Source organism: Moschus berezovskii, chromosome 9 (assembly GCF_049115385.1).
Source record: "Moschus berezovskii isolate FMDL1 chromosome 9, NW_MosBer_1.0, whole genome shotgun sequence".
Taxonomy (NCBI): Eukaryota; Metazoa; Chordata; class Mammalia; order Artiodactyla; family Moschidae; genus Moschus; species Moschus berezovskii.
The window spans coordinates 82941151-82961130 of NC_142468.1; the positions used below are offsets into that span (position 1 = coordinate 82941151).

The window sequence follows — 19980 nt, forward strand, 5'->3', positions numbered from 1 at the left end:
GTTGATCTATTTTATTTTGCCATTTTTGATTAAACTACTTTCCCCTCTCCTAAAATGTTGAGAACATTGAATGCTATTCCTTTCTGGGCAGTAGTTATCATACAGAATTCATATTTCTAAATTGTGATTTAGTAAGTATTAGCAGGGTGTTGAGTGGTAACCAGATTAAAAAAGAAAGAAATTCAAATGCCGTTTTTCTGTATGAGGCTGCATATGTTAGGGTAATTTCATTATGTTTGAAAGATTTGATTTAAACCTTCTCAAGTTCTGTGTGTGTTGGCCACATTTATTTTGATTCTAAGCCAGACAAGTGATCCATGCAACAGATTCTATTTTAATCCTGATGTTTATTATGAAATCAGTGATATATTCCATTGCAGTAATGAGAGGCCAACAGAATACTGAATTGCCTTAGATGTATTAATAAGTTCCTTCGTGTATCAGTATGAGCTGCCTACTCTGTGCTCAGCTTCATGTGACACACTGGGGTTACAGTGCTGAAGAAAATGTTTTGGTGAACTATAAATTGATCCCATCTCCTTGATAAAGGAAGACAGATTCATAATGATTTTCCAAGAGAGATATCAGTATAAAAGTTTCTTGTTTAAAGAAGAGGGGAAGTTGCAGTTGTCCTCTGCTTACATGGTAGAACTTTTAAACCTGGTCATATTCTAAATTGGGAGTCCTCTTGCCATTGATGCTTTAATAGCAAACGTATTAAAGGAAAGTTAGAAAGGCCTTTGAGATTTCATAGACTATAGATATTTCTTGAAGCACTCAGTGAGTATACATTTTATAGTTCGAGAAACTTTGCTTTTCTCTTTTCCTAGCTTTTTTCAGTGTCCAATAGAAAGCTGTGCTTGAGTATCAAGTACTACCATATGGTACACAATTTTAGTTTTTATGTCAAATTTTATAAAATATTTACCGAAAGCAAGTAATGCCAATATGCTTCTCTTAATCTTAGGAGCTTCAATCCTAATTACTCATTTTTGGTGCCGTATTCTGAAATCTGTTTCTTATTAGGTTTTTGGTTTCAAGCTCAAAAAGCATACCAAGGTGCATTAAAAGTTTTAGTGTTCAGACTTTTCAGCCTGCTACCTCCATTCATAGATGGTTATCCAAAAGAAGTAATCAGATGCACAGAAAAAGTGGGGATGTTTATTATAGGGACTTATAATAGGGACAAAATTGGGGGAAAAAATGTTCAACTATGGAGAACTGGTTAAATTACGGTTCAAAAATATGACAGAATCCTATGCATCTACTAGAAGTAATGTTCTTTTAGACTAATGAAGGGAATGGAAAACAATCATGCTCTATCAAGTGTTTTAAACAGGCTTATAATACTTGCAATTTGGTTTTCAAACACCCACGTACATAAACGTAAAAAAAAAAAAAAAACAGAAAAAAGAGATATCAGATAAAAGACTGGAAGAAAATATACCAAAATGCTAATAGTGACAGTCTGGAGTTAGGTTTATAAGTGTTTTTCTTTCATACTTTATCTACTGTCCAGATTTTAATCAGTAAAAATGGATATTTTTTTTCTCCTTAAAGTAGTACATGGGTATGTGTGTGTATTGTATGTATATACATACATGTTTACAGAACTGTGTAGCCAAGTTCTTAACAGTGTGATAAAATGACTTCAAAAGGACACCTTTCTCAGATCAGGTGACCTCTGGGCAGTCACAAGAGTGACTCTGATACAGAAAGCAAAGCCTGCACGGGCTCATGCATTGTGGAGTGAAGCTGCCTCCCAGCCCTGTGGACGAAGCCTTCTTGAAGTGGCTGACTGTGAATCTCCTTTGAGCCACTAGGAGGCGCTGTCAGGCAGGGACCTGATGCAGCGATCGGTCCACATGGAAAACAACATGAGGCGCAACTGGGATTCCCCTTCACTTAAATAAATACAGGACAGCAAGGACAATCAAAACAGGGTCATTTGGCGAGTTAAAATAATTGTGAAAAGCGGCGCTTAATAAATACATTTTTCCCTTTTGTTTTCCAGATATTTTACCCAGAAACAACAGATGTCTATGACCGGAAAAACATACCAAGAATGATATATTGCATTCATGCACTGAGGTGGGAAAAAAAAAATACAATTAAAAATCTAGGAAGTAAATTTAAATAAAACCACAGTTTCAATTTTAAAAGAGCTCTTTTCCCTCCTTTTTAGAGAGAGCTCTTTTTAAAAAAATAATAATAATAATCTGGACTTTTAAGACTGAGTTCTAAATTTGCTGGTAAAAAATTAAGATAATTGTCATATAACAATACTTGAACTTGGAAAATATTTTTCCTTTTTTTAAAAACTCCATTTCAAAATAGAAAACCAGAAAAATGAATGAAAGACCTGTGAGTATAAGGAAAAAATTTTAACAGAAATTTCTAGGAACCTAATAATAATGTACTTTCATAGTCTTGAGTTATACTGCTCTACAAATATAGCTACTTTACAAACTACTTTACTACTACTTTACAGACACATCAAATGAGCAGCTTTAATGGTCATACATTTGATTGTGATACTCTTAAAATCATTAGTTTGGCTCAATTCTTAGCATAGAATAATAAAATTCACTATAAAAAAATCTTTTGAACTTTTGTTTAGTAGAACTTGTACCATAAGGGTAAAGAAGAAGCTAAAATTAGTCAAATCATGATACATTCATTTTTTTTAAAGCATTTGTTTGATATCTTAACATTTTTAAGGGCTTCCCTGGTGGCTTAGCTGGTCAAGAATCTACCTCCAATGTAGGAGACCCAGGTTTGATCCCTAGGTTGGGAATTTTTTTTTCATGTTGAGATTCTACCAGTCACAGAGTGTTTCTTACCTTATTGAAAGAAATGTGATTTTTTTAGATGATCACAAAAATGATTCTAAAAGTCCAATTTATGGCTGTTGTCTTGAGTGCACACAGGTAATGACTGAAAGACTTCGTGTCTGATTAAATTTTAAATTTCTTTTAGAACATCTGCCTTGTGTTTATATCACTGAAAGTCATTTTCCTGGCAGAGTATTCAGCCTTGAGGTTTATATTAACTTCTTTCTGGTTTTATTCCTCTCCGAAGGAGAAGATTTTTATAATAATTCATTGCAGTATTGGATTACTAAAGATTTTTGATTATGTCAAATAATTTGCCTCCCCCACCCCATCAGTACTTATGAGATTTCTTTGGAAGATGACAGTTGCTTGAAATACAGACCAAATGTAGGTGCCTATCCTATGATTTCTTTTTACTCTAGTAATTTAGAACAACTGAGGAAAAAAATGCTTCTATGCCTTCACCCCTCTTATGTGGCTAGTATATCTTTGTTCCTGGTTTTCTAAAAGCTCTTGGTGCCCAAGTGTTTGTTTTGATGAATATTATCAAATGTGTTGCCCAACATTCTTGGTCAGATGCTTTTCAGAGCCTAGAATCATCACTTAACACTTTGTGACCTGCTAAGCCAGCCATTAGTTAATCATTATCATATCCATGCATCTGAGGGAAAAGTGTTAGCTGCCCAGTTGTGTCTGACCCTTTGTGACCCCATAAATGGTAGCCCGCCAGGCTCCCCTGTCCATAGATTCTCCAGGGAAGGATACTGGAGCGGGTTGCCATTCCCTTCTCCAGGGGATCTTCCTGACCCAGGGATCAAAGCTAAATCTCCTGCATTGCAGGCAGATTCTTTACTGCCTGAGCCACCACGGAAGCCCATGCATCAGGGTGCTAACCTCACCACGGAAGCCCATACATCAGGGTGCTAACCTCCCAATCTATAGCCTGCTGTCTATAAGGTAACACTGATTTCCTGAAATACACACCTGAGGTGTTAATGTTAGCAGCTTATAAAGAAATGGTGTGCTCAGTTCTTTTCTGGTGATGTCACTGTTGTACAGAAGTTACAGAGAACTGCACAGAGGCTTACAAATGTGTGCCTGCCATAGTTTGAACAATGGCTTGAGCAGCTTGGTAAACAAAGAAAAAGCAACTTCTTGCTCACCTTGCCAATTGCATGCAAATGTTTTTCTCAAGTATTTAGACTGTCTTTCTCAGCTATTCCGTTACTCATCATGGAAGTCTCCATTAATGGAGTGGATTCCTGCTGAATGTTCTTCACCAGATCTGACCTTAAGAAGGAATTTTAAAAGCAGGATCTTGAAAAGCAATATTCAGTTAATAAACAGGATTCCCTGGGAGACTCTCCTTCACTTTTCTCTGTTAAAACTTATTGTAGAAAGTTAAGGTGTTAGTCCCTCAGTCATGTCCAACTCTGCAACCTCATAGACTATAGCCCGCCAGGCTCCTCTGTACATAAAATTCTCCAGGCAAGAATATTAGAGTGGGTTCCCATTTCCTTCTCCAGGGGATCTTCCCGATCCAGGGATCAAACCCAGGTCTCCTGCATTGCAGGCAGATACCCTCTGAGCTACCAGGGTGCTCCTTAATAGGGCATGGAGAAGTCTCAGGTGTATCTAGTTGTTTTCTATCAAAATCCTTTCCTGCCATGGTTTAGAATGTGGTCAGTTCCTCAAATGAGGCTGATATTCTCTTCTTTTGGGCCAGACTCTTTTGGAAGCTGGGTAGCAGCGCATTTTCATAAGGGCAGTGGGTTTGCCCTCACTGCGTGATTAGAAGTGATGCTGAAAATGAACCAAGATGTCCTCAGCAGTTATACCCTAGCTGCAGATACAGCAGCATTGCTGGTGTAAATATTGTCATTACCTGCCAGGGAATTAGGCAGGTCAGACGTTCTATTATAGATCAGGAGCCAGGCAGAAAGATCCCCCAGGCCTGGAGGCCTGACTGATCTGCAGAGGTCATCCATGGCCCTGCCAACTTGCTTTCTCTTCTCTGTCTTCTTGATTTGGGTTTAACAGCCTCATTAAAATGCCCTGGGTTCCTGCCCTTGCTTCCTGCTTGTGTCTACTTTTCCCTTTCCCTGCCTGCCTCTCCTTTCACTGAATTTCTGACCCGGTCCCCAGGCCTCAGTTCAGCTGGGTGCTCTCAAGCCCAGACTCCAGGCGGTGTTAGTCAGGCAGCCCCATAGGGAGTCCTGAACCTCTGCATCATGCAGACCCACCTAAGTAACGGGTGGCCTCATGTTCTTTACAAAGAAATGTCTATTATCTTTTCCTTATTTGAAATAAAAAGTTCACTGTGGAAAACACTGAAAAATTTGAAACTGAGTCCCCCTAAACCAAGTTCCTCTGGCAGGTTGATGGTTCACTTCTCTGTATAAAACTTTCTTTTCCTATACCTGTTCCCCCTCAAGATTAAGGAGTCTCAAAGAAAGGGGAGGGGGCATTAAAGCTGAGCAGGGATTAAAGCCCTGAGGGGCCTTCCCAGATACAAAAGCCCCTCCATGTCCCCTATTTCTTGTTGGGAAACATAAGGGGGGGGCGGTGGTTAGTTTCCTAGGCCTTCTCCCAGTTTCAAAGAGCAGACTCAAGTAGTAAGTGATCAGGGTAATAGTCCCAGGACTCTTCCTCCTGAAGGAATATAGATCATCTCTGAGTCGTTCTGTAGAAACCAAGACCCTCACCCAGATGGAGGATTTGACTACATGCTGAACACAAGCGCTGTGCGTAGACCTCAGACCGGTTGGAACTAGAAGGCTGAGCTTCCCAGAACATCACCCTGTTACCTCACCACCAACCAGTCAGAGGTGACCCTGCACCCTAGGTCCCTCTCCCCTAATACTGTCTTTACAGCTCTTGCCTGAAAGCCACTGATAAGTTTGGGTCTTTTGAGCGCAAGCCACCAGTTTTCCTTGCTAGGCCCTGCAACAGACTTTTCTCTGCTCCAGGCACTGACATTTCAGTACCAGATGACAAAGACTGTTTGTAACTATTTTGCTGTTTTGGACTTAAAAAATATGTGTGGCGTGTTTTCTTTGTGGCTTTATTTGGAATATTTAAAGCCTACACAATAGAAGGAGCCACCTCACAGAGTGAGAACCTTGCTGGCAAGAGACTGATTCTTTTTTTTCCCCCCCAGTCTGGAGGCCTTCTAACCATGGAGAAGAGCACGTTTTACCTGTTGTTTATTGCTCAATGTATTAAGCAACTGTTAAATGCTTAAACATTAGCTATACAGTTGAATTCCTTTAAATAAATAAATTTAGTAGACTGCTTTTTTTAGTATCTCAAATACCTGAAAACACAAGTAAAATGCCCAGATACATTATTACAAACTTACTACACTTAAACTTATTCAAAAAGATCCACACTGCAAGTTTCACTTGTAGTTTCATTATTTAGCCACTGATTTTGATGCATTCTAAGGCTCTGTGGACATGAGTTTGAGTGAACTCCGGGAGTTGGTGATGGACAGGGAGGCCTGGCGTGCTGTGATTCATGGGGTCGCGGAGAGGGGGACACGACTGAGCGACTGAACTGAACTGAAGGCTGTAAACCTTTGATACCTACCCAGAGTTCACATGGTCACTAGAAACAGAGTATCTCTTCAGTGGACCAGGTTACAGATCTGGTTTCTGACCAGTCATTGCCAGTTTGGGTTCTTTTCCTAACGTGAGTCCAGCCTTGGCCACCAGGAATCAGGCTGAACTTGATCTGCAAAATCAACCAGACCTTGCAGTATTTGGCTTTCAGGTAGGTTTTTATTTCCCATCCAGTCCCCACCCTCTGTCACTCAGAGATGGTTTCCTTTCGTGTCTCGCTTGGCCAGTGCTCCATAACCCATTGTCCTGTCTTCATGATGTATTGGCCTGGTCTGTTAACATTATTAAAGGTTAATGTGTGCCCTTTGAATATTTTCTTGAAATCAGTTGGGCCTTCTAGAGATTTCTCCCCCAGGAGATGAGGGATGGACTCTGCCTGATGCTCTTTGGGACCATTTGGCCGATAGCATCTCAGATCCTGTTTCTGGACCCTCTCTCTTGCTTGGCTATTGAGTGCAACTGTCAGTACTGTACCCTCTTTTCGCCTGGCTATATTTGTCACTTCTTGTGCCCTCGGTCTGTTCTTATCTTGGGATATTCCCTTGCTTTTCTCAACTATTTGTCTTACTCAGAGCTCCTGGTTTTTACTTTTTCCTGTTGTATAAAGGGTACAAAAACAAGCACATATTTGTACACTATAGACAGACATAAGAAAAATCAAAGCACCTGTATTTTAACTACACTTCCTAGCTTGTTAAAATCCATATAAATATTATGTGTATCTTATTTTATCTCTGCATTACAAATTCCTTTTGGTACACTTTTCACTTTCATACGCTGGAGAAGGAAATGGCAACCCACTCCAGTGTTCTTGCCTGGAGAATCCCAGGGACAGGGGAGCCTGGTGGGCTGCCGTCTATGGGGTCGCACAGAGTCGGACACGACTGAAGCGACTTAGCAGCAGCAGCAGCAGCATACCAGTCTTCCCTGCTGGCTCAGGCAGTAAAGAATCTGCCTGCAATGCAGGAGGCCTAGGTTCGATCCCTGGGGCAGGAAGATCCCCTGGAGAAGGAAATGGTTACCAACTCCAGTACTCTTGCCTAGGAAATCCCATGGACTGAGGAGCCTTGAAGGCCACAGTCCTTTGAACATCGTCTTGAACTCCGGGCCTTTCTCTGATCTAAACAAGATTTGTTCTTGTTCAGTTGCTCAGTCATGTCTCACTCTTTGTGACCCCACGGACTGCAGCACGCCAGGCTTTCCTGTCCTTCACTATCCCCCGTAGTTTGCTCAAACTCCAGAGTCTTCTACAGCACCACAGTTCCAAAGTATCAATTCTTCAGTGCTCAACCTTCTTTATGGTCCATCTCTTACATCGCTGCATGACTACTGGAAAAACCATAGCTTTGACTATATGAACCTTTGTTGGCAAAGTGATGTCTCTGCTTTTTAATATGCTGTCTAGGTTCATCGTAGCTTTTCTTCCAAGGAACAAGCATCTTTTAACTAACCAAGATTAGTGTCTTCTTTTTGATGGTTCAGTTTGCAGGTTGCTTCAGTTTGGTCCTGGGAGCTCTTTCTGGCCAACTCCTTTGTCCTTGTAGCACTGTCCCTGACATTTCTTTGAGATATCCTCGTTTTGTGACCACAAGCAAATGTTCCAGTCTTTCCCTGATTGTGTGCACGTGCTCAGTCACATCCAACTCTTTTCGACCCCACGGACTGTAGCCTGCCAGACTCCTCTGTCCATGGGATTCTCCAGGCAAGAATACCGGAGTGGGATGCCATGCCCTCCTGCAGGGGATCCTCCCAAGCCAGGGATCAAACCTGGGTCTCCTACATCTCCTGCAGGTGGGTTCTTTACCACTGCACCACCCAGGAATCCCCTTTAAAGTTGTCATGTGTTTGTAACAATTTTCCTTGCTTAACACATTAGGCTTCTGGATTCAGCTTTTCTTATTAAATAAAGTTTATTTGCTGGTTAAGATTCTACTACACTGACCACAAGGTAGACTCATGTCTGCCTCTCCTCTGTGTAAGGATGGCTGTTCCCACCGCGGAGTCTGTGGTTGCTGTCCAACAGTCATGTCTTCAAACGCAGTGAAGGTGCCAAAATAACACACATTCAGGGCTTAGATTTGTGAAAATGGCTGTGGCAGCCCCACTTCTGGTTGGTTTGTGAAGAAGGGTTCCTCTAGTAAGTGAACTTGAGGAACTGGTTCAAAGGCAAGCTCGTTAGCAAAGCAGCTCAAGCAGTCAAGAATCTTCCTGCAATGCAGGAGGTGCGTGTTCAATCCCTGGGTTGGGAAGATCCCATGGAGTAGTATACCCACTCTACTCTTCTTGCCTGGAAAATCCCATGGACAGAGGAGCCTGGTGGGCTACTTCAATAGGGTCACAAGGAGTTGGAGATAACTGAGAACACCCGTATGTACACATAAACACACACAATAGTAATAATAAAAACAGACTGACACCTACTGAACCTTTCATTACATGCCTGGTCCTGTTCCAAGTATACTGTTACAGGTATAATCTCATTTAATCCTCATGACAAAAGTTTTCTGTACAGTTATTAGTCTCATTTTAAACTATGGCTGGCCAAGATCATACAGCTAGTAAGGGGCAGAGTTGGGATTCAGAACCAGGCTGGATGGCACCAGAACCTGCAGTTACTTAGGCAGCCAATCATTGTCCACAGAAGGGAGCCCAATATTTCCATCCTACTAGGAAAATGAAGCAATGGCAAGCCACTCCAGTACTCTTGCCTAGAAAATCCCATGGATGGAGGAGCCTGGTAGGCTGCAGTCCGTGGGGTCACTAAGGGTCGGACACGACTGAGCGACTTCACTTTCACTTTTCATTTTCACACGTTGGAGAAGGAAATGGCAACCCACTCAAGTGTTCTTGCCAGGAGAATCCCAGGGACAGGGGAGCCTGGTGGGCTTCCATCTATGGGGTCACACAGAGTCGGACACGACTGAAGTGACTTAGCAGCAGCAGCAGCAGGAAAATGAAAGGAACAGTGGTGTTAGACTTGAACTTCATCACAGGTCTCTAAGCCGTTACATTTAGGATATTTTAAAAGGAAGCTTCCCCAAACTTCAGAACGGGAAGGACCTTGAGATGTTGAGTCTAGTTTATTTCACCGATGAGGAAATTGAAAGATTGGTTTATGTGAGTCAGAGTCACATACTGAAATGTGGCCAGGCTGGGGCCAGGATCCAGGGCTTCTGACTCCAGTTCCCTCTTCTTCCTAATCAGCCATGAGGCTTTGATTTACAGACATTCATCTCCCATATTACAGCATAAAATGAACTGTGCATGATGTGATCCAGAAGTTGAAATAAACTCAGCCTTTGCCTTTTAAGTTTGCATTTTATTACTGTAGCACCTCTTAATGCATATATTCAAAGTAGTAGGAAAAAACTGATAGTTTTTTTTTTTTCTTTTTTGCTTTCTTCATTGCTTCCTTTACTTGTACTGACGTTATTAGTACAAAGTAGGAGCACTTGGGCCAGTGCAGCTTTTGCTGCCGTAGGACAGCTCCTCTGTTACTGGCCTTTTCTTAGCAACACAAGTGTCCTATAGCTTTTGATGTGATGAAATGCTAGCTGTTTCATGCTAAGTGCTTTCATACTCGTGGAAACTGACATTAGGTCCTCAGCTTCCTTTGGAATGCTCTTGGCTCCTTGTGTTGGCTGTTAGGCACTGAAGGTGCTTAATAAATTCAGCCTTGAAGAGCTCCAAGAAATTGGTGACTGGACAGACTTTTGTTTTTTAAACACTAAGACTGGAGTTTCTATATACTTCTGGTAATGCCCTCATTTGAATCAAAATGCTTGGCAAGGACCACAAGGCTACTGTTGCTGATTCTTTTCAGCATGGGAATCCAGAATAAGTACTTTTCCTAGTAAACATTTGCCCCTTTGACTAATCTGCTAGGACATACCTCCCACACAGAGATTTAGTATATAAACTCCCACACTGTGAAAAGTTATCTTTTCAAAACTAATATTTTAAACTTCAACCTCAAAGATAAAATAAATGCTGAAAATTGAAACCAAGTAAAATATACCTTAACATTAAAAAATACATACTTTTGGTGAAAGTATGTAAATGCAAATGAGATTTCTACCTGATCTTGACTAGCACACGAAAATCTGATTTGAGATAAATCTAACTCAAAGATTTTTCTATCCAAAAGGTACCTGACTTCTCAGCACCATCTTGTGGTAACTTTTAGTTAAACTGGGACGTTTGCTTGTGAGATTTATGTTATACAGCTTAAATGGAGAAGTAAAAAGTGTAATCAGAAATCTTCCAGTCTCTTTAATACCGTAGGGAAACATGAACACTTTTGTTTAGTGTAATTAATTTAGCTCATATTACCAACAAACCTATGTTTTGTGGAAGCCTGAGTACCTTATAGGGACAGACCGTTTAGAGTAATTAAATGAATGACCAGATGTCTCCAGAAGGGAGATACAGTGAAAACAGTTATGTCAAGCTCGTCGGTCATGGCTGTCTCAGTCTCCTTATAAAACTGACGTGAAATGACTAAAGTAGTGGGAGTTTCTTTCATATATAATGTTATTATTTATTTTGGGCTGTGCTGGGTCTTTGTTGCCTCATAGCTTTTCCTCTAGCTGTGGGTCACAGGCTTCTCGCTGCAGTGGCTTCCCCTGTTGCTGAGCACAGATTCTAGAGCCGGAGGGCTCCAGGAGCTGCAGCACGTGGGCTCAGAGGTCAGGCCTCCTGGACTCCAGAGCACAGGCTCAGGAGTTGTGGCTCACGGGCTCAGTGCCTCTACAGCACGTGGGATCTTAGTGGCTCAGGAATCGAACTCATGTCTCCTGCACTGGCAGGCTGATTCTTTACCACCAGGGGAACCTGTTGTTTGTTTGTTTGTCTGTTTTAATCATCTGTAGTAAGAGTGCTATCCATTGACCAGAAAATTAAGTAACTCATGACAGAAGGCAGACAGGTTGGATTGACTGAAAAACAAAGCAGAGGGCCACAGCTCGGAAACCGCTGAGTTGTGCAGCACAACTTGGAGCTGCTGTGGCGTTTTGGTCTGAGCAGAGATGGGAAGAGAAGAGCCCTAAGCCAGCATAATTTGGATTAGTTAGACCTGCTGAACCTCCTAGTCCTTCCCCAAGGCAACAGTGTAGATGTTAATGGCAGGGTAGCACACCCGTACCCAGGAAGACATAAGGAGCCCCAGTCTAAGAAGATAAGACAGTGAGCACCCTCTGGGCATCAGCCTCCTTGTTCCTCTACCGTCTCCCTAAGGCTGGCTTCTGTCATGGGATGCTTGTGGTTTAGTCGCTAAGTCCTGTCCGACTCTTGTGGCCCCATGGACTGTAGCCCACCAGGCTCCTCTGACCGTGGGATTCTCCAGGCAAGAATACTGGAGTGGGTTGTCATTTCTTCCTGAAGGGAATCTTCCCGACCCAGGAATTGAACCCAGGTCTCCTGCACTGCAGGCACTTTCCTTACCAACAGAGCTACCAGGGAAGCCTCTGTCACGGGGACCTGCAGCTGACAGTGACAAACAGTTGCAAGTCTCAAACCTCAAGATGAGCCCCAAATCAGGAAATGCCAGACATTTGAAGGAAACTGAAGCTCTGAAAGAGGAATTACATTCAACAAACAGAACCAACACCCAGGGGACAAATGAAAATAGTAAAATACATGCACTTAGTGAGTAATTCATTTTGTCTACTTAGTAAATATGCTTATAAATAGCAAAACCAAAGATAAAACTAAGAAGAAAACTGGATACAGATTAAATTAGAAAATAAACTAATAAAATTTATTTACCTAAACTTTTATTGCATAATCTGAAAATTTTAAAATGCATCTAAAATTCCAGATTATCTCAGCATTACATAGGAGGGGAGATAGAAGTGGAAATATATTAAGGATAACTGATTTCATTAGCTTAGCCTTTGATGCAAGAATATAAGTTTTAAGTATATTAAAACTAACAGAATATTAATATAATATACATAAATATACACATTAAATATGAAATTATTTAATGTATAAAATTTATTAGAAGAGATTTTGTGGGAGACTCCTAGTTAAATTTTACTGTCACATTTTCAAAGTTTTTCCCATTGAATTACTTTTATACTTTTTTTGGTCAACTTATTCAGGTGTATTTTTTAATTTAATTGTAAAAGGGGATAAAACTGCAAATCATGAACCATGAAAGAATGCCTACAGTGGTATTTTTTTGATCATTTATGGATCTATTTTTATTTTTTCAAGTATGGCTTGATTTTACTTTCCTAGACTTCTTTTGTAACTACACCCCTGTCTGTTTAATTCTGTTGAATTTTGTTGTTTCTGTTACTAGTCAGAAGTGTGTGACTAGGTTGACATTTTATTTGGTCCAAGTGGCATGAGGTCCCTTTTACCTGGAATATTTTTTCTTGTGTAATACATTGAGAATTGGGTCATAAAATATTATGGTTTTGGAAATGTCAGCACTCTCGTTTTAGTTATAATGATTTGTTATATCCCTGATAATCTCTAAAGACCTAGAATTTAAACTAAGAAATGTATCCTGTCTTTCTAGCTTTGAATTATGAGTACATAATATGTCTATTTTACATTGAACGATGTTCAGAGTCTAATATGTTTTTCCTTTGTAAATAAGATACAAATATATTGGAATTTAGTAGTAAAATTACCGTACGTTTAAAATGTCATTTGTCCTTTGGTTGTTGTTTTGAGGGAAAAGAGGGGTGGAAAAAAAGAGAGATAAATCCCCCCAGAATACAACCTTTAAAATTCAGAAGTTCATTAATATGCATTTCCTGGAAGAATTTGAAATGGCCGGTATGTGTATGAAAAATGCTTACCCTCACAATGAACAGAAGGAAATGTAAACTTTAATGACCTTTTTTGGCTATCAGATTGGTGAGGTTTTCATGGATAGAATCCTCTGCTCTTAAAGGGACAAAGAAAATAGCATTTTCATGGATTGACGGTAGAGTGGGGCCATGCCCATCACCTGGGTCTTTGTTCAGTTAGACGTTCAGGCTCAGGACCCTGTGCCATAACCATGTTGATTAGCAGATGCTCAGAAGGAAATACAGCCTTCCAGCAGGACAGCATCAAGCATTTGCTCTGCAGTGGGAGGCTTCTCAACACTCCACGGAATTGTGCACACAGCCGATTAGAACCTGTTCTCTTTGATGCCCTAGGTGATAACTTGGGTGTGAAGTTATGAATGAAACTAACAGTGGTAGTTACTGAAGGCTCCCAGGCTCAGCACCTCAGTCCCCAGGAGCCAGTATCTATTATAGCAGCTCCATAGCATGGCTTCCCAGTTTCCTGCAAGAAGTGTGCCAGTTACATGAGTCACTGAACTCGGGAACACCTAAACTGTGTGTAGCCTACTAGGTATTTATGATTCCTTCAAGTCAAGATGCAGTTTGCCAAACAAGGGTTATTTTTCTCCTAAGCAATGATGCTTAGTAATATGGGTGTCAGTATACATTTATTGGGCGCCTGGGGGAACAGAGCTTGAAAGTGAACTGAAGGAGGGCACATGCTATTGCAGAAGGGAGAGGAGTTTCATTAGGTCTTTGCTCACAGAGAATAAATGAGTATAATCTCTTTTTAAGAACACAATTTGATAATATATATTAAAATTTTTGTGTATATATCCTTTCAATTTGATAATTTTCTTTGCAGGAATGTATGTGATGAATAAGATACGTGCACAAGTTTAGTTCAGTTGCTCAGTAGTGTCTGACCCTTTGTGACCCCTTGACTGATGTGTAAGTAGGTTCACTGCAACATTATTTATCATAGTGGATAATTAATGATCATCTAAATGCTCAGCAATTGGTTAATCAAAATGTAGTACATTCATATTATAGAGTACTGTGTGGTGGCTCCGATGGTAAAGAATCTGCCTGTGATGTGGTAGACCCAGGCTTGATTCCTGGGTGGGAAAGATCCTCTGGAGAAGGGAATGGCTTCCCACTCCAGTGTTCTCGCCTGGAGAATCCCATGGACAGAGGAACCTGGTGGGCTACAGTCTATGGGGTCACAAAGAGTCAGACACGACTAAGTGATTAAAGCTTTCACTTTTTTCATATGAATTTATGGAATAGATATTTCCAGAAACAATATTAAAATGATTTAAATATCAAAGTATTTAATGTTTAATTCTGAATGATGAGTTTCTATGTATTCTTTTGAAATCATGGATCAGTAATTTTTAACTTTGATCACATATTGCTTTTCTAAGTGATTATTTCTTATAAAGATCAAAATTTAATTTCAATGCATACTGCTTACACTGATTAATCATGCATTTTAAGAGTTTTAATTCCATTAAGAAGGCTTGATCTTGAACTCTTTTAATGATATTTTGTGTTTATAAACTACTCAGATCTGTCTCATATCAACATTTGAAATGAGTCTTGAAATACTTCAAACCGTCAAAATCATTCTCAGTTCATTTTCCCATATATGGTATTTGTAATTCTAACATCTAATTAAAATTTCCTAAGTTATAAGTTGACCAGAACTGATATTAAGTGAATACAGAATTTTTAGTTGGGTTGTAGAGTTGATCTTGGGGGGCTGGGAAGGTTAAAATACATGTAGTTCAGAAACTATGGCTCAATGCTTTTGAGGTGAGAAGTGACATAACTAAATATTTTCATCCTCTTTGGTAGAATTTAGATGTCAGACTCTAGCTTCTTTTGTCAGATTACAAGAAGGTTAGTTATGACCATCATTGCTTCCTATTGAACTTTTTAAAAATATGTACACTTTTCTCTGTGTTTTCCACTCTTTATATCCATGTCATAGTAATATATCCACATCGTGGTTTGTCTTTTACATATTTCCATCTACCAGTGGTCTTGCTGCTCTATTTATTGGTTCAGAATGTATAAAACAAATAGTTCTTCACGGGGTTATATGGTACTTGGAGGCATATATAGGTATGGAAAGGAACATATAATTTCAGCTATACTTTAAGCAAAATAAAATCATGTAATATCCAAAGAAGCTTTATTGCGTTTGTTACTTGCTGTTTTGTGTTGTATCTCTTCAGTTCAGTTCAGTTCAGTCGCTCAGTCGTGTCCGACTCTTTACGACCCCATGAATCACAGCACGCCAGGCCTCCCTGTCCATCACCAACTCCCGGAGTTCACTCAGACTCATGTCCATCGAGTCGGTGATGCCATCCAGCCATCTCATTCTCTGTCGTCCCCTTCTCCTCCTGCCCCCAATCCCTCCCAGCATCAGAGTCTTTTCCAGTGAGTCAACTCGTCACATGAGGTGGCCAAAGTATTGGAGCTTCAGCTTTAGCATCAGTCCTTCCAATGAACACCCAGGACTGATCTCCTCTAGAATGGACTGGTTGGATCTCCGTGCAGTCCAAGGGACTCTCAAGAGTCTTCTCCAGCACCACAGTTCTAAAGCATCAATTCTTCGGCAATCAGCTTTCTTCGCAGTCCAACTTTCACATCCATACATAACCACTGGAAAAACCATAGCCTTGACTAGACAGACTTTGGTTGGCAAAGTAATGTCTCTGCTTTTTAATATGCTGTCTAGGTTGGTCATAACTTTTCTTCCAAGGAGTAAGCGTCTTTTAATTTCATGGCTGCAGTCAGCATCTGCAGTGATTTTGGAGCCCAAAAAAATAAAGTCTGACATTGTTTCCACTGTTTCCCCATCTATTTCCCATGAAGTGATGGGTCCAGATGCCATGATCTTAGTTTTCTGAATGTTGAGCCTCAAGCCAACTTTTTCACTCTCCTCTTTCACTTTCATCAAGAGGCTTTTTAGTTCCTCTTCACTTCCCTTAGCCTCCCTATAATTGGATGATTAGGGTAGTTTGCCTGTGGACGTGCTGTGTAGTTCAGAAGACCAGTTTTCCAAACAGTGACTGGGACTCTAGTCCTGGTCCCAACAGGGACAGTGTCACCTTGGGACTCAGTTTCCTCATCTGTGAGGTGCATGGATTAGATAAGATGATCTCTTAGGTGTTTCTCAAATTAAAAAACCCTGAATATTTATGTAATTTCTAGCTCTAAGATTTATGATGATGAAGTTTCTGATAGTTATATGGTTTCTCTTTCAGTTTATATCTGTTCAAACTAGGAATTGCACCCCAGATCCAGGATTTGTTGGGCAAAGTAGACTTCACAGGTACTATTCTTTATCTTGATAATCTTTTACAGTTTTGTTATTAAGAAAATGTAGCGATATTTTTTTTTCATTTTGATATTGATTCCCTTTTTTTCCTTTATATTGATCAGAGGAGAAAACTTGCTTATTATCTTTAGACTCTGCCAAGTTTCTGTCTCCTCACCTTTGTGAAATGAGAAACTGAGGCTGGCTTCTTTCTAAGGTTCTTCTTTAGAATTGACCCCATATTCTTGATGAACACATTTCTTAACACAAATACACTCATTCCTGCCTCCATCTCTGTGGCTTTCATTGATTTTTTTGGTTGTTGTTCTTTTTCAGAGGAGGAAATCAGTAATATGAGAAAGGAGCTTGAGAAATATGGAATACAAATGCCATCTTTCAGCAAAATAGGTGGTATTCTGGCTAATGAACTGTCTGTGGATGAAGCTGCACGTGAGTCTACTTAAGATTCAAACTTGCCAGTGGCATGACACTTACCTATTCTTGATTTTTGTTATAAGAAATAGAATATTTAGAAGAGATTATAAGCACCCTAAATTTTTTTATAATATGTATTATAGGTAATTGATTTGAGCACATCAGAATATAACCAAATAGTTGACCTTAGACTCTAGACATCTGCTTGTACAATGCAATTTAAGAAGTTCCAGAAATATCTTTACTCTCCCAAACGTTTCTCTGCTTTCTTTGTCCTTGGATTTCAGTGGCAGGGCACTCACTGCTGGGAATCTTTCCATGTTGCTAGTTAAATTGCAGTCGTCTCTTGCAAACAACATGATAGTGTCCAAGTGTCACCCTGCAGACTCCCAGTGCTTGTCATAGTGTTCGATTCACTTTTAATGCAAGTTGAGTAAATGAATAGGAATTGCATAACAGATGCTGAGGACCCGAGATAAATGGGCAGGTGGGGAGGCTGTCACAGGGAGGTGCCGTGATGTGTCTGAGGTTCTACTGTTTGAATTCTTGATTGGACCCCACGGAAGAAAGTAAAACCGCTTAAGTTACGCACAGTCAGTACGCCTATTCATGTTGTCTTTTGCTGATAAAGTTCTTCTTTTCTTTTTACTTTGCAGTGCATGCTGCAGTTATAGCCATTAATGAAGCTATTGAGAAAGGAATTGCTGAGCAGACCATTGTAACGCTAAGAAACCCAAATGCAGTTTTGACTTTAGTGGATGACGATCTCGCAGAGGAATATCAGAAGGAACTCTGGGAAGCCAAGAAAAGAAAAGAGGAAAATGCAAGGCTGAAGGTATTCAGTTACATTCTGAGTGGTCAATACAGTAATAAGCATGGTTATGCATTGCTAGTTTGAAAAAGTTTTAATATTATGAGGAATATTTTTAAGTCCACTGGCTGTGGTCTCTCTAGCCACAGGCTATTGGTTTGGGTGAAGTATAAAGGTAAAAGAAGACCTTGCCTTCTGTAAGGAAATTAGGTTTTCTTTTTTGATGAGTATTACAGGGAGCCAACCAGTCCATTCTAAAGGCGATCGATCCTGGGTGTTCATTGGAAGGACTGATGCTAAAGCTGAAACTCCAATACTTTGGCCACCTCATGCGACGAGTTGACTCACTGGAAAAGACTCTGATGCTAGGAGGGATTGGGGGTGGGAGGAGACGGGGATGACAGAGAATGAGATGGCTGGATGGCATCACCGACTCAATGGACATGAGTCTGAGTGAACTCAGGGAGGCCTGGCGTGCTGTGATTCATGGGGTCGCAAAGAGTCGGACACGACTGAGCAACTGAACTGAACTGAACAGGTAGCAAGGATGGAAGATCATGTTGAAAACTTCTCAAGAAGGTGTAGAAGGAGCAGTTAAAGATCTTCCCTCATTGAATAGCACCAGCAGACCTTGTATTAGGTGACTCACCTTCAGATTTATTACTGGAGGCTAATCATGGGTGTGGTGAGGTTAGGGAAGAGGCTTTTGAATTCACTTTCCTTGTATTTTCCCCATAGTTTCCCCTCGTATTTGCAGAAGTGATTTCCCTCCTTGGAAAGTCAGCTCCTGACCCTCACTTTGTATTTCCTGCCTCCTGTCTTATGGAAAACTTTGCACTCAGATTCCACTTCCTCACCAGCTTTCCCCTCCTTGAAGTCTTGCCATGTCAGCTTCAGCTCCGTTACCAAAGTAGCCCCTTTATCTTCACTTTTTTTGCAGTGGATTACACTTGCCCCACACTGCCCCCCGGCCTTACACTGCCTGCTTCGCCACCCCCCACCCATGTTTTTTGGGCCTCTCTGCTGCTGTGGACCTCCTCTGCATCTCTTCATGTCTCTGCTTGTTCCTCCCCCAAATGTGGAGAGCCTTCAACGTCTGACTTTGAGTCACTTTTCTCTGTACTTCCTCCACTGAGCTCGTCTACTTGTTGAAGAACTCAAGCTGCCAGCTTGATACCCTCATCCCTTTGCCCCACCCCATTGGGAAGATGCTCGTCCCTACCCTGCCCTTTTCAGAAACGTGCCGTGTACTGACTTCCCTTTGGAATGACTCCCACACTGTTTCAGAACTCTTTTTATGCCCTCTGTGTCCTGTGCATCACCACCCTGTGCTGCCTTTTCTTGCTGGGCTGACCTCCATCCGCCCACCTTCTTGCTTCACCACTCCTGCCTCAGCCCTGCCCCTCCTGACCTTGTCTCAGGGCTCTTCCCCTTGGGTTCCCTGGTTTCCTATGATTTTCCAAGCCAACCCTTCTCCCAAGTTCCAGGTTGCAAAACTGATCTTTAGCTACAGATCTGATGTCATCCCACCAGAAACCTCCCCTGATTCCCTGCTGCCTACTGAGTCAAACACAGGTCCTTCTGTTGGCCTCGAAAGGTTCCAGCATACCCAACCTACCTCCCCATCTTTCTGGCTAATCCAGGACACACCAAGCTTCCTCACCGTTGTGATCAAATCCTGTTGTCTACATCCTTGTCTCTCTTCTCTGCCTTGAACATTGCTCTCTTCCTCCATGATGATGATGAAAGTCACTCAGTCATATCTGACCCCATGGCCTGTAACCCACCAGGCTTCTCTGTCCGTGGGATTCTCCAGGCAGTAATACCAGAGTGGATAGCCATTCTCTTCTCCAGGGGATCTTCCTGACCCAGGCATCAAACCCAGGTCGCTTGCACTGCAGGCAGATTCTTTACCATCTGAGCCACCAGGGAAGTTCTCTTCCTCCAGGCCCTCCTCAGTTGTTGTCTCTTAAAAAAATTTTTCTTTCCACCCATGTACTTCCCTAGAATATATTTTGTTCTGCTATATTTGTTATTTATGTTCTTGATTTTTCTGTTAGACTGAATCAAATGAAATGGCCAATATTCAGCTGGTTTTGATCTGCAAAAAATGGCAATATCAAGTGGTCCAACCTAATGTTTTCCACGTTAGACAGTT

General features: G+C 41.1%; 1 protein-coding gene across 1 annotated transcript in view; it reads left to right on the top strand.

The window, feature by feature from the left end:
• IQGAP2 (IQ motif containing GTPase activating protein 2) overlaps positions 1–19980 on the top strand; it is a 316582-nt gene that overhangs the window by 176935 nt on the left and 119667 nt on the right. The window contains exons 5-8 of the mRNA XM_055435889.2: positions 2015–2091; positions 16524–16591; positions 16913–17026; positions 17668–17846. Of these exons, the coding sequence (XP_055291864.2) occupies positions 2015–2091; positions 16524–16591; positions 16913–17026; positions 17668–17846 (438 nt within the window). The remainder of the gene's footprint in view (positions 1–2014; positions 2092–16523; positions 16592–16912; positions 17027–17667; positions 17847–19980) is intronic.